The 15402-nt window shown below is 36.6% G+C and overlaps 2 protein-coding genes and 1 non-coding gene across 13 annotated transcripts in view; 2 read left to right on the forward strand and 1 right to left on the reverse strand.

The window, feature by feature from the left end:
* The window catches only part of slpr (mitogen-activated protein kinase kinase kinase slipper), a 55221-nt gene extending 48525 nt beyond the window's left edge, over nucleotides 1–6696 (reverse strand). For 4 of the 7 annotated variants that reach the window (XM_089734549.1, XM_089734547.1, XM_089734546.1 and 1 more), the window contains exon 1: nucleotides 5685–6690. In XM_089734549.1, coding sequence (XP_089590675.1) covers nucleotides 5685–6351 — 667 coding nt within the window. In that variant the 5' untranslated portion in view covers nucleotides 6352–6690. Of the gene's footprint in view, nucleotides 1–5684 lie in introns of all 7 variants that reach the window. The other 3 variants (XM_089734550.1, XM_089734548.1, XM_089734545.1) reach the window with 1 other exon arrangement.
* Nucleotides 6697–7918: 1222 nt separating this feature from the next.
* Nucleotides 7919–7990, forward strand: TRNAQ-UUG (transfer RNA glutamine (anticodon UUG)). The gene has a single exon. It is a non-coding gene; the product is annotated as a tRNA-Gln (tRNA).
* Nucleotides 7991–8193: 203 nt separating this feature from the next.
* The window catches only part of sdt (MAGUK p55 family member stardust), a 167491-nt gene continuing 160282 nt past the window's right edge, over nucleotides 8194–15402 (forward strand). For all 5 annotated transcript variants that reach the window (XM_089734536.1, XM_089734538.1, XM_089734537.1 and 2 more), the window contains exons 1-3: nucleotides 8194–8889; nucleotides 12853–12968; nucleotides 13615–13672. In XM_089734536.1, the coding sequence (XP_089590662.1) occupies nucleotides 8751–8889; nucleotides 12853–12968; nucleotides 13615–13672 (313 nt within the window). In that variant the 5' untranslated portion in view covers nucleotides 8194–8750. The remainder of the gene's footprint in view (nucleotides 8890–12852; nucleotides 12969–13614; nucleotides 13673–15402) is intronic.

Below are 15402 nucleotides of genomic sequence, written 5' to 3' on the forward strand. Positions count from 1 at the left end.
TTAGCAATTGAAAATCACTGGAATTATTATAAAATAGGTGTAGGTAAGCCTCAAAACTACATGTATATGAAAAAACGTATTTGACACAATATGCGACATGTACCCTTTTCGAAATTGCATATTCAATTAAGTTTACCCCATTAAAACAGCTGAGGACGAGAAAATGTTAAGCTTTAAATGGCACACATTGAAAACGTCGCTTAAACCAAATTAGCCTTTCACCCCTCGATATGACAATTGCTCCATTCGTCAACCAGAAACGTGTAACTGTTTTGCGTCAGGATGGCAATGGCAATGGTGATGGTGCTATACGGAAACGCGGACCACAATTTGCCTGTGATTATTACACAAGTATGTATATTAATTTTGCGGGCCTGATTTTAATCTTTCATCGCGGAAGTGGTCAGTACGAATTTAATTAAAAAGGACCACGGAAGATTAAAAACCATGTAACTTTTTGGAAGTCAAACAAACAAATGATACAAAGGGCAAGTAAGCTCTAAGGTAATATTTTCTATTAATAAAAGCAAAACCCATTTACTGCATATATAATGTGTATACAATTTAGTTAATGAAGATTTAATGCACTTTTTTGTAAATAGCTGACGTCGCCCTAAACACGTCATTACGGATCCTCCCGATCTATTAACGGTGCTTTTAGGTACCTCAAGCACCGGTCACCTTCCTCGCCGAACCCGTCGCTTGTGACAAGGGCTCGACGAGTAAATTAACCCATAGACACAGCCCACTGAGTTTCTTGCGGAATCTTCTCAGAGCGTCGCGTTTCCGATCCGGTAGTAGATTCTGCGAAGCACTGCTTTTACTAGGGTCAGTGTTAACAACACTTTCGATTTGAGCCCCGTGAGCTCACCTACACGTCAAGGCGAAGCTGAAATAGCCTTTCAAGGGCTATCAGCATAGGTACGAAAAAAAAACACTTTTCAGAAATTAATTAGTATTCATTTTGACCAAAAAAATTAAACCACTTTTTCAATTGACAAATTTTCTCCTTGCTCGCGTTGTGAAACTTGAATGTGTCAAAACATTCGCGCATGTTACAATAACAGGTTCGTAACTAGTATGTCAACAGCGAAGCAAGGCGCGTGCAGAACGCGACCCCCGGACACACGATCCGCGTTTATGTTGCTAACATATATTATACATTCATACACCTATCGATCGGTGAAACTCTCTTACAAATGGATCAACAAGCGAGTCTGACAAATATCGTAATTTCTATCTGTTATTTCAGAATGATCCTTAAACTAGAGTACTAAATTAAATATAATATTATGCTAAGTAAATCTTGTATTTAATTTTATAAAATTGATCACATTATTGATTCCATGAATATTTTCAAACGAAGAATATAAATTCAGATTAAGAATTTAAATTAAATTCAATTTGTAAAGTTGAAAAACGCGAATATCCTAATTTATGTCTCGAATATGAAAAATTAAAACTAGGAAAGTTAAACATAATCACCAGCCTTGTCTTTCAATGATTCATGATTATAATCTACAAAATTTATTTTAATTGGATTTTAATCAATGTGAAAAGGAAATTATCGAGAGCCGGAGGTCCATCAGTTGGCTCGATCAAGTTTGCTAAATATTGAACGGCTTTGTGAGCCAACTTTTCTCACGATGGTGACTTAGCCAAAACGACCTTCATTGAAGCAAGCGACGCAAAATAGAGGCATTTTTCTAAACAAAACAACTGCGTGTTATCGTAACAAATAACCATCCAATTTAACAAAACTCGAAGAAAACACAAGTACATACAAGAAAAGGTTAAAATCCTACGAAGTTATCCAATTTCCTACCTACGTAGGTGTATGTCGGCATCTTTCAGCGGATTAGCAAGCGAGAAAGGGAGCCCTTTTTAGGGGAAGTTCCAAGAGGGTTGGTTATTTGAATTTTTATTCACACTTCGCAACTATGCTCAGAATGTATGATTTTCAACAAATGGACATAGCGTATTTATTGTGGGATGCATATAACACGAAAATTTCATTGCATATTTTTTTAAATAGTATGTGAAAGTAGTATGTCGTATTTTTTTATTTGTTAACATTGCCGAAGCGCATTAGCGACCATTTTTAATTATATGGAACGTAAGATTGTTTACTTCCTTTGACAATGTAAAATTTAATTTTAGAATTTAAAATAAAATTTTGTATTAATAACATTCACAAATTAGTTTAGGTCATTTAAGGTAATTTAACTAGCTAGTGAAATAAGTTCATTTTTTATTATTTTCATAATATACATTTTAGCAAAGCTCACAGGGAACCGACACTTTAGTGTGAATTATGCCTGTTTCTGCCATGAAGAGTTTTGGGTTATTAGTTATTTCAATGCAAAATTATTTACGGTTCTGTCTCACTGGCCCACCATAAGAAAAGCATTTATCTAATCTTTTTTCTTTCTGCACTATCACAGGACTTTTTGGCGGGAACACGAGGAGTGAAGTTGTGTGATTTGTTTTATCTTGTCTATTTAGTGTTTTTTCAGGTTTAAATGTGTAATAATGGTGGTTTATTAACTGTTTAATATCTGTGAAAATGCACAAATGTGGGAAAATGAACTAAAGCCACTGGACATAACTTCTCGGGATCCTCCAAAAATTCCACTAAAAAAAATCTTAGTAAATGACCACCATTTTACTGAGATTATATTTCATCCCGTATCATCTCATTTAATTTCATCCCAGTTGATTAATGTCTCAAATTAATCATCTTCATTTCATTTCACTCCATAATATCATTTTTCATAAAAATATGAATATAAATTAAAATAAGACATGACTTAAATGTCTCCGTTACCAGGTCATAAAATCCCTTAAAAAAAAAAGCACTATCACAAAACATCACACTCTTACTATACCACAATAGTAAACGTATGTATAAATTGTCCTTCTTCAAACGAGGCTTATGGAGAGTATTAAGCGGTAGGCAGCGGCTTGGCTCTGCCCCTGGCATTGCTGAAGTCCATGAGCGACGGTAACCACTCACCATCAGGTGGGCCGTATGCACGTCTGCCTACAAGGGCAACAAAAAAAAAAAAAAAATTAAAACTGCAAAATAAATTTGATTATATACACAAAAGTTACCTACCTATCTATAGACCATTAATTCATAATGTTAAATAATCATAATTGTAAATTATATTATTTTACACAGTATAAAGGGGTCGCAGACCCTTAACACTGCAATAGTCTGACCTACTTCACAATAATAGTAATGAGTGTAGAAGAAATTTAATAAATGTTCATTTGCTTTGTTTAAAATACATATTACGCACAATAGTAAATTGCATGTATTGAATATGCTATTGGTTACGCAATGACTTTGTTTTGTTTTTGCTATGTACATTATTCAAAAACAAAGATAATATAACCAATAATGAACACATGAGTTTCCGATAATTACATTTCATATTAATTTTCAACTCCAAAAATACTTACAAGCAAGGTAAGTTTCTTTGTCCTACTGTAGAAAACAATTCATACAATAAACAAATAATTAGGAGTACATTTTTTGCTTTAAAATAAACATTTGCCTCCAAATTCGAAATTTGTGGATTTTAGTTTATAATTTTGTGTATAATTGCGTTAGAAATAGTGTGTTTGAGTCATAAATTTAAAATGTACAATAATATGTGTTTTAAAAATAACAAAACCAAAGCTCCATGCTGGAGAACATAGCCTAAAAATTATACTAATTATGTGAGACATAAACTTCATCGAGTAACACTTAAATTTAAATTATAAACTAAAATGAAAATTATATGTGTGTGTATACACACATTAACGACATGTAATGAGATAAATATAGACAAACTGTTGGTATAATTAGGAGTTTTTAAATTACAGTCAGTATCAATTTTAAAATGCTCAACAAATGTGGGTGAAGACAAGAAAAAGTTGTGTGGGATATTTTTTTGTTGCTTAAATGATCAATTTTTATGTATAATTAAGATTTAGAGGATTCTAATTCTACTGTTGGTAAGTCATATTATATACTTGGATAGTTAAGTACAACCATTCCATCTAGTTCTAAGGAAACTGTATTACATTATTAAAGCTTCAGTCAGATTCTGGTTGTCAGTAGCACTCACTTTGTCAAATCAATGGTATTTGGGAACAACGTAACATCAGATTAGTTGTTTCCATTATCTGTCCGATCATTAACAATTCATTTATAAATAGCCAAAACAGAGCAAGGTCTATTTTCTACTGTACTTTCTTATCATTAATTTTAGAAATGGTTCAAATATTTTTATTAACTTTATTTGTATCTATCTACTTATCTATCTAAATGAGAGAAACTTTCAACATAATTTTCAACGACTTCAAGATGCTGGATTACTTGAAGAATTTACACATTTATGATCGTTTAAGGTTATATGGATGGAGTCATAATATGACAACAATAGACTAAGTCTTCTCCCAGGATGAGTGGTGTCATTAAACTATGATGTCTATGTGCCTGTTGATTGGTTTGCACAATAAAATAATGACAATGCAGAATTTATATTGTGTATAATTATGTGAACCACAATCTGAGACACAACTTCACATTGTGAGGGAGAAGGCTGACAATCTCGAAAAACTACACATTACACTGGAACCATTACTAAGTGGAAGGAAGGAGGCCAAAGGGGTGTAGTACCACACACAGGTCCAATCAAATGAAGTCAACATTAGACTCCAAAATCAAGTCGCTATCAACGACCTCAGCACTGAGGAACACGATGCAAGGAGGAGGAGGAGTATGTGAGATTATTAAACCATTTACTTTACAAAACTTAAGAAATGTACGACACATAGAAAACCCTGTAGTAGATAAATTTGTAAACATCACTCTTCAATAACTGGTACACCCATCATTAACCCAGAGCATAAGCATATTGCACATTGTAAACTACAACAAAATATACTATTTTAAAATAACGCAAATTCTATTTTGATAGGCTATCCTTAGCAATATATCAGACATTGTCAATGACACCTTAAACTACCTCTTGTCTGGATTGTATTGGTACAAAAGGATTACCATGGTTAAGGCCAAAGTATAATTTGTGCAACAGCTAAAGATGGTACAGCAAGGCTTTGTCAAGCTCATGACCCACCTAACATTAAGAGTTACTGAACCAAGGGCCTGACCACATATGAGTCCAAAATCTCTACATTATGATATAATACAGGTATATATCAAAACACAAAATTAAAGGATCAAGTACAATTATGGTACCTACCTGTCCATGAACAAAATATACCAGCAATAATATGTATTTGTCCCACTGTTCCTCTGTTTCATATAAAACTGAATTTAGGATACTATTTTATCCAGAAGTTATAAGGAAGCAAGTAAAAGATTTTTATCCTTTCTTTGTGTGGTGATCAGCTGGTAAGTTGTTTTTGGGCTGCATCTCATACAGTATCTATTAAGTTCCAAAACTCAATAATGTTCATAGAAAATAGTAGAAAATCTTTATTTAGGTCTGAAGAATTACTTCAGTTTGTCTTATCTATGTGATATAATTTATAAATTCATTTTGATTTATGTGCTGTCAGATGCTTGTCATAGAAATTTATACCTAATCACAGTGTAACTAATTAATTTCAAGATTATATGATACACACTTAATTTTTAAAACACTTATGTTATTAACGCTTACCATTAGAGCTCTTGAGGTCGCGATGTATGAGCGATAGAGGTGCCCCAACATGAAGGTATGCCATTCCCTTGGCTACCTGTATCGCCCAATCCACCAGGATGTCTGGTCGAATTTTACGTCCTGACAACACTCTGTTGAGAGGCCCTCCACGGGCATACTCCATTACCAAACACAGATTCGGCTCTTCTAAACACACACCCTTCAAAGACACTATATTTTCGTGTTGTAACACCCAAAATAATCGTGCCTCCTGTAGTACGCTCTCCTTGATCACCTCGATATCTTCGTTCGCGTCTTGTCGAGCCGCCTTCACCGCGACTACTTCGTCGTTCCAATAGCCGCGGTATACTTTCCCAAAGCCACCGACGCCGATCACTTCTTCGAGTTTGAGCTCGGAAAAGGACACCCGGGGTGGTTCCACAGCTAAAGGGTCCTCTTCTGTGACGTACTCGGCCGGGAATATACCAACGCGGTCCCCGATTTTCCCCGTCCACCATCCTTCGTCCCCCGAAATGTTTGCGTCTTTGGAAAGAACTTCAACTATCTCTCCGCGCCGAAGGGAGAGCTCGTCTTCGCCTTGGGCAACGTAGTCGAATACAGCAGTGAAGAGAGCGAGCGGCGGGCGTTCTTCTTCGGCCGCCATGGCCCCGCGGCCGGCCGGCGGCATCACCCCGGCCGCGCCCCCATCGCTCCTCTCTTCCTCTCTCAAGCGCCTCGACACAGCTGCAGCCTCCACTCACCACAGCACATAACGCTACACACCGCAAAACAATTTGGTTAGGATCACCGTATTATTCCGCCATCTTTGTTTCTTCCATCGATCATGGCGGTTTGTAGTGTAATGTGAATCTTTTTATAACACTCGTTTGATAAAGCACACGCGGCGTGACGTTCGAGATTAAAAAGCGAATATCTTCGCTCCGATAAAGTTAATTATTTTCCATTCATCTATCACGTTATTAGATAGATGGACGAAATGACAACCATACCGTAGCGAAGTCAGTGATAAACTGACATATGGTGTTGCCACTTTTGATGAAGAGACAATGTGAAATTATTCCAAATTCTTGAAAAAATCGAGTTTAAAATTGTATTAGCATTGTACTTTTTTTTGCAATACAACTTATAATAAAATGATTAAACCATGGAAACTATCCGCATCTCTTTTGAAATTGACCATATCAACTAATACATATATACATAACGTGCTTGCTAATACTAAATTAAAGAGATCGAAACAAAGCTAAAACGTTAGTATTTGTTGGTTGCATTGTAGAAAAAAATTAGTTATTTTGGTGTCATCTGCTAGATACTTCTTCTTTTTTAGTAAGTATGAAGATTGGCTTCTTGAGACGCCATTGCTGCCAGTTTCGAGTTTATAAAAATCTTCAATTATTAAATACAATATACACATGGAAGATGATACGAGGCGAAATGCGATGAAATTGATTACATATTATGTTTTATGTAACTGAGAAGAAATTAAATGAAACAAGATGAGATAGGATGAAATAAAGCCTCATTAAAATGGTGGTAATTTATCGACACTATTTCAATGAACTTTTTGGAAGAACCCGAAAAACCCAAGTAGCTACGTCTACATATATATATATATTTAATAAGCATTAATGTACCGACATTGTTGGGTAAAACATAGCTTAATGCGGTTTTCCAAAAGTTATCCGGTCATTATTCTCGTCGAACCCGTCGCTTGCGATGAAGGACTCGGCGAGTAAATTAACCCAGAGACACAGCCCACTGAGTTTCTCGCCGGACCTTCTCAGTTGGTCGCGTTTCCGGTCCGGTGGTAGATTCTGCGAAGCACGACTCTTGCTAGAGTTCGTGTTAGTAACATCGTCAGGTTCGATACCCGAGAGATCACCTACTCCCCCGGTGACGCTGAATATGGTCTCTCTAGACTAGTCTAGACCATTAATTAGCTTAGGTAGAAAAAAAAACAAAAGCTAGGTATCCTTTAAGAGCCCTCTATTATCCACTCCTAATTTAAAAAATTATGCTCGCTAGATGTCGCTACTGCAATATTAGTGCATTCGCTTTGGGTGGTGTTAAGCGCCATCTACATTTAAAACAGCATAATCAAATGAAACATATTTTGACAGGTACTTAACTAATTTGTATGCATCGAAATATTTTTTTAAATATTTTTAACAACAATTCAAAAGTTATTTATATGTCTTTTTTAGATATACTTATTTTTGTTACAGTCACTCACCGGTCCCATGGTGTAATGGTTAGCACTCTGGACTTTGAATCCAGCGATCCGAGTTCAAATCTCGGTGGGACCTTTATTTGTTGCCAATTTAAAAAAGTATAATTTTATTTTTAATTTTTGTACTGAAATTAAAAGTCCCGAAGTGAAAACTAAATTCTGAAACGCTACGTTAGACTACCTATATAGTTGTTTTTTAAGCTGGAGCGCAGTTTCTCTGTGGGAGTCTGAGCTCTGAAGGGATGCTGGGTAGGGGAGCATTATTGATCGCGTGAAAATGGGATAGTCGTATTCGCGGCGAACACCCAGCCCGCGGATGTAGGGTCGCTCATCCTCTAAAATACGTTTACACGCCGGAAAATCGGACAAATAGTCCAAAAATACGTTTAACATTATTATTTTCGTATAGTAACCAAATTATATCGTTAAAAGTGGTCTATTGAATTGTTGTGAGTTGAAAAACAGTGCGCGATCTGTGAAGTGAACAACATGCAACATGAGCTATCAACGTGAAAATCTTAGACAAAATCTACTGTCTTACTTCAAACTAGAAGAATAGGACTCAATAGAGGATTATTATTGAATTGGTTATTTAGTTTTTAATTCTGTTTATAAAAAAAACAAGCGAGAAAATAAAATTTTATAATGGCCGAATTAGCCCCTGGTTGATTTTGAAAAAATGTGGAAAATTAACAAAGCCTTTTTTATTTTCAAACGTAAATTTAGTTTGAAATGGCATTGGCGTAAACGTTGGCCGAAGATAAGCGAATTCATAACAAATATTCATTTCAAGTCATAGTCAAGTTTTTTTAGTGCGATTTTTATGTAAATCAAAAATGAACACGTTCAACGCTCCTACGACACAAATAAGCGGCACAATGGACAAAATGACCACAGTAAAATGTAAATCTGTCGACCTAGAAGGATACGTTATAATCGTTGTACAAACTAAAGACAATAAAGTGAAATTATATGGTAAGTTTAGACATTAATAAGATATATTATGAACGGCTTAATGTGAAATTATTTTAAAAGCTACATCATTACTTTTGCTATTCAATTACATGAGGCGTCAACATTTATTTTGTATTTTAACAACGAAATATACCCTGATTAAAAGTTGATAGGCATTTTTTACTTTGCATTTAAAAAAAAAAAGTTCGATAATGAAACCTCAATGAAGTCAACTAAATGAATATGTTTTTGTAACTGTTTTCTACACCTACAGCTGGTCAAAGACACGCCATACCTTTACCCAAATAACCTAAAAACAGTTTTACATCTCATAAATATTTTAGAGAACTAATGAAACTTATATTAATAAAAGGCATTTTAGCGTTAGGTACACTGTTAATTGTAACATTCCAAGTGAACTCAAGCCCTACAGAAATGTGGAACATTGTTTAACATTGCACAGATCCCATTTTCACGGGAGAAGGCACGGAGGAGAATTATTCATTCACAAAGACATTTTCTTTTATTTTTTGCTAAGCGTGCACGATTTCACGGCCGACCTGGTGTTAAGTGGTCACCGGAGCCCATAGACATCAACAATGTAATTGCCGCACCCACCTTGAGACATGAGTTCTAAGTATCAATTTACAATCAGTAAAACGGCTGCCCCACCCTTCAAGCCGAAACGCATTACTGTTTCACGGCAGAAATAGGGTGGTGCTACCTACTCGTGCGGGCTCACAAGTAGCTCTACTACCAGTAATTAAGAAAACCGTGAAAATCATTCGTGAACATTTGTCAAGTACGTATTTTGTGAGAAAAAATTGTATCTGCCAGTGGGATTCGAACATCGGTACAGTTGCATCGGTCGATACGAATGTACCGTCTTATCTTATGGGCCGCGATGACTTCAAATTAAAAACTAAAACTACATTTATGATTTATACTTTACTGCTAACTACTTTTACTGGTGGTAGGACCTCTTGTGAGTCCGTACGGGTAGGTACCACCGCCCTGCCTGTTTCTGCCCAGAAGCAGTAATGCGTTTCGGTTTGACTGTGAGGCAGCCGTCGTAACTATACTGAGACCTTAGAACTTATCTCTCAAGGTGGGTGGCGCATTTACTTTGTAGATGTCTATGGGCTCCAGTAACTACTTAACACTATGTGGGCTGTGAGCTCATCAACCCGTATAAGCAATAAAAAAAAAAGTACGAACTCACGAATAGTTTACTTTGCCTTAGTTATCTTATCTTAGTAGAATTTTTAAATGTCGATGAATAGCATCGCGTCCTTGACCGCGAAGACATTTTTCTTCTTAATCGAATCCGTCGACGATTAGCGTAAAAGATGAACAACTATTATTACTTCAGTAAAGGCACAACTTAGAAAATAGTATCCCTCCTGTCTGAGCCCTTGCTCGACCATCTGTCCTGGTCAAACTGGAAAGATCTCCGGGCGACCATAATCCCTTAACCATCAAAAGATGATAGTAACAGAGAGAGAGACAAGTTCATTGGTTGTGTCTCTGCAGCAAAAACCTTTTTAATCTTTCGTGACATGATCATCCTTGAAGGGTATTTTTTTATTCCCTTTGTAGGCAGACAAGCATACAGCCCACCTGATGGTGAGTGGCTACCGTCGCCCATGGACCTCAGCAATGCCAGGGGCAGAGCCGAGCCGCTGCCTACTTACCGGACGTTGACCGATGATCAAGCTTCATTATGATTGACTTCTCTTGTTATTTGCCTATATTTTAAATCTGTATCTTATACTTAGCTATTAACAAGATCAGTTTACCGTCAAACAAGATCATCTAGCGTCAAAATAAAGCTCATTGTTGTTAGGGTAATCGCAATTAATTCCGCTGTTTCTTATCTGACTCTAATACAAATCACGTTACTTATCGTTGACCGAAGAATCCCATCAATATTGTCTAACAATTTTAACTGACATGTCTTCATGACATGTCTTGCAAATTCATACACGCGCTGTTATTGTCAAGGATAAAACATGTTAATTATGTACATAACAATGTTGTTTGCGCATACCTTTAAGGCCACGAACAATAAACGGATAACAAAATTTATTTCATTAAAATCTACGCGTACGCGCGTGTCCGTTCGACCCCCCGTCATTGTTGTGAAACACATCATATTTTTGAGGTTAATCAATGCGAAATATTCATTAAAAGTCGCTCTTTTTTTCCCTACCTAAGTTGATAGTCTAGAGAGATCATATCAGCGTTACCGGGCTAGTAGCTGAGCTCATGGGGCTCTAACCTGATGACGTCGCTAACACTGGCCCTAGCAAGAGCCGGGCTTCGCTGAATCTACCACTGGATCGGAAACGCGACCCCCTAAGAAGATCCGGTGAGAAGCTGTGGGCTAAAGTCGCTCGAGTACTTTTCGAACGATCAGAATGTACCCACAAAAAAAACGACCGATACAAAAAAATTAAATCGGTGTTTTTAAGGACTAGTTAGAAACACATAGCTTTTTTCTGTCATCATTATACTGCCCTTCTCCCAGTTACCTGGGGTCGGCGCAAAATGTTTTCTCCTGCCATACTCTTCTATCATATACCATTTCTTCGCTCATTTCCCTCTTACCCATATCGTCTTTCACGCAATCCATCCATTTCTTCTTAGGTCTACCTCTTCCTCTATATCCTTTCACATTCATAGTTAACATTTTCTTACCAACCTCATTTTTATTTCGTCTCATCACATGTCCATACCATCCCAAACGCGCACTTCTCAGTTTCTCTGTCACTCTGTATTACACTCTAACTATAATACACACAATTCTATTTTACACGGACATGTGATGGTTCGTATCTCCTCTTCGCTTAGTTTCTTCAGTGTTGAAGGTGACCATCATGTTTAGACAGGATTTTATTTTCTGTTACATATATCGTTACAGCGTTTTCGATTATTGGCCGTGTGAAGGGCTTCGTGGAAGGGGACACGTCATTCGGATCCTCCCGATCCACTAACGGTGCTTTTAGGTACCTCAAGCACCGGTAATCGTTCTCGTCGAACCCGCCGCTTGCGACGAAGGGCTCGACGAGTAAATTAACCCACAGACACAGCCCACTGAGTTTCTCGCCGGATCTTCTAAGTAGGTCGCATTTCCGATGCGGTGGTAGATTCTGCGAAGCACGGCTCTTGCTATGGTTCGTATTAGCAACGTCGTCAGTTTTGAGCCCCGCGAGCTCACCTACTAGTTAAGGTTACGCTGAAATAGCCTCTCCAGGCTATCAGCTTAGGTAGGAAAAAAAAGGAATGGGATTTGTAGTGTGGTGCGGATTTTATCGAACCACCTTTTCGGGCTGCGTCCGCGCGGTCACTTTCCCTAGATCTTCCCTGTCACGAATAGTCTCTCTAAGCTATCGGGTGTTGTCCGAGCAATATGAGCGAAGTACTCGAGTGCGCGGCGAAGGCAGAGTCTGGACAGTCTTCTCTTGATCTTCAGTTGTTCTAAGATAGTCACGACAAGATTGTTCACGTACATTTAATTAAAGACAAACACATATGGATCGGTTGTTTTTATCAATCATATCAGTCGAGCAATTATGTGTAGCGTATTTACTGATGGTAGGATCTCTTGTGAGTCCGCACGGGTAGGAATCACCACCCTGCCTATTGCTGCCGTGAAGCAATAATGGTTTCGATTCAAAGGGTGGGGCAGCAGTTGTAACCGTGGTTGTAACTATACTGAGACCTTAGAACTTATATATCAAGGTGGATGGCGCATTTACGTTGTACATGTCTTAGGGCTCCGGTAACCACTTAACACCAGGTGAGCCGTTTGATCATCCACCCATCTCAGCACTAAAATAAATAAAAGCTCACAAGTCAACCATTCTTCGGTCGACATGACAATTATACTCGTGGTAGGCCCGAAGTCTGCCGTAAACGATTGCATCCACATAACCCCAGCTTTCTCGACAATGTAATCGAAGGACTCCTTGTATGATACAGGTTCTCCATCAGCTGGCAACTGGGACAAACTGGAGCTCGCCGACGAAATAATGGACGTTAATGAGACAAAACTTGAGGACATGTCCAGGGCTGAGGTCCTAGGGCATATACACGAGGTCAGTATAATCCAATGCCTTAATATATGTAGTCCTATGATAATAATTAAGCAAAATTCATACCAAAAGAAACGTCTACACTTCCAATATGTTTTGTCTAATGACATGAATCTATCCTGGTGAAACTGGAAAGGCCAACGGGCCACCAGTAATCATTCGATCATTAAAAAAAATAAAAATTAAAAATAATGAATCTATCCACTTAGGCTAATTAGATCGAATAGGAAATGATTGTAAATTATGCCCATTTCTTTTCGTATTTTTTTTTTTGCGAAATTTATATTGATTGTTGGTAATTAAAACAGTAAATTATACAAATTTTTTAACAAAAACCAAAAAGGTCTTCCACAGTATAAGAATAACATGTTATGTAATAATCTAACTAAGTAAATTAAATATTATTAAGGGCATTATTAAGAACAACTCAAAAACGAATGGAAACGAATCAGATTTTGATAAAATTTAAATAGAACAAAATGAGAAGCACAAGCTTAAACTGCCAGCAAAAAATACAGTCTAATTTAAGTCCGTTAAAAACAGCATTTACTTAACTACGAATAGATAAACTATAATAAGTGTCAATTGCAAAAAAAAACAGGTTTTACATAATGAGTACTGGCTAATTAATGATGTTCTCTTTTCGCAGTGTATCTCTTCTTGTGTCATCAAGCTACGCGTAAAGAGGCGGAGTGAGACTAAATTACGTGAGTTTTTTTTTTACAAGTCCTTCCCATTCTTTAATCTCACTTCAGAGGCCTAAGACGGTTGGAGACGATTCCATCATCTCGTTATGACTATCGTACCGCCCGCCATCATCATTCTTTGTTTTTTTTTTTTTAATTCGAGTAATCGTATTGAACTTTAAGATGCCAATGTCAACTTTTAAACAAAGATTTTCAATCTATACAACAGTAGTTCCTTTCGTGTCCCGTTATAATATAAGCATTAAATTAACAAATATCTATGTATTATTCAAATTTCAAGTATCCGCGTTTAAAATGAGGCGGGAAATATTAACTACGGACGGAATGTTAGTTTTGTATGCCACTTGAGAATCTAGAAACGAAAGGGAATTTCGCTATCCAAGCCTGAATTTATTCAAATGTTACCGTTTTCATTGCCACCGAATTAATTTGCTTATTCTGGAGGAAAAAAAAAACAATCACTGAAACAGTATCTGAACACTAAGTCTTAGTACGTATTCAAATGTAATGTTGGTTTAAAAAAACCCTCTTCTCGAGATCTTAGAACGGATTTCGATAGACTTTAGGCACTTTTATCCTCATAAGCAGCATATCTTCGTAATAATAAAACTGATTAAACAAGGTTATATAGCCTTTGAACCTTGCTGTCTGAAGTTTAATATCCTTTGAACATAATTTGATTAGAAACTAATAGCTTTTTAATGCATACATTGACAAAATGTTGAACCCTGTGAAAGTAGATTTTATTTACACATAATTTGTTTAAAAGTTTATGCAGACAAAAACGAAGGTCCATTTGCAGTGGAGTTTTGCATTTATGGCTATAAAGGCGCATACGAACTCACAGTGACGTTACTCGGACATGGCAGGCTTTGTGGCTGATTTTAGTATTGCCAACAGTAAAAGATTGTCAAGAAAATTGATAAATCATTCTGGTCTTTTAATTTAGAATTAACTTTCGGAATTTTCTACTGCCGAGTAAATTATAATTTTTATTTATTAAACCATTTTGTTGTTAGATCTCTTTTTCCACGTTTGTTTACTGAGAGTTGGTCTGCTTCTATTTGCATTGCTTGAAAAAGTAGACGAATTCGTGAATGGTGTTCTTTCTTTATTAAATAAACATAGCAGCGCACTAAATCATCCACTGTATTTTGGGACATACGGGATACGGGTTATTCAGATACGGGAGTAATTTGTAATATATAGTCATTTCTTATCTTATAAATTCGTGTTACACCTACAAACAAACATGGTATTTTCATTCAAGTTAGATTGCATAACAGTTATGGGGAAACCATAATATTTTTATTTTCATTTAATTTTCAGAAATAATTATATAATAAGAAGACATATTTATAATGCTTTTTTTTTTCGATTTAAATTATTAGCCGTATACAAGTCCATTGGCGATAGTGCTCGTACGATGTATTGTGAAATAGCTTGAAGAGTAGATTAACTACTGTTATAATGGAAGTGGAAATCTGACCCTGTGTCTCAAGGCACCACCTTATCTACCACGTTGTGCTTTCTACAGGTAAACTGGAAGGCCACGAGCATATCAGTAAGGTAAAATAACAAAACAAAAACTGCCTCCTGTGACTAACTTTATCCAAAAAGTTCAAACTTACAAAAGCATACCATGCCCATGTCCAGTTCTCTCTATGCCCAGTCTCTGTGATATTGACAGGAATAGCTGTTTTACCTTTAAATTTTAATCCTTTAAATAT

Source organism: Bombyx mandarina, chromosome 18 (genome assembly GCF_030267445.1).
Source record: "Bombyx mandarina strain Sakado chromosome 18, ASM3026744v2".
Classification (NCBI taxonomy): Eukaryota; Metazoa; Arthropoda; class Insecta; order Lepidoptera; family Bombycidae; genus Bombyx; species Bombyx mandarina.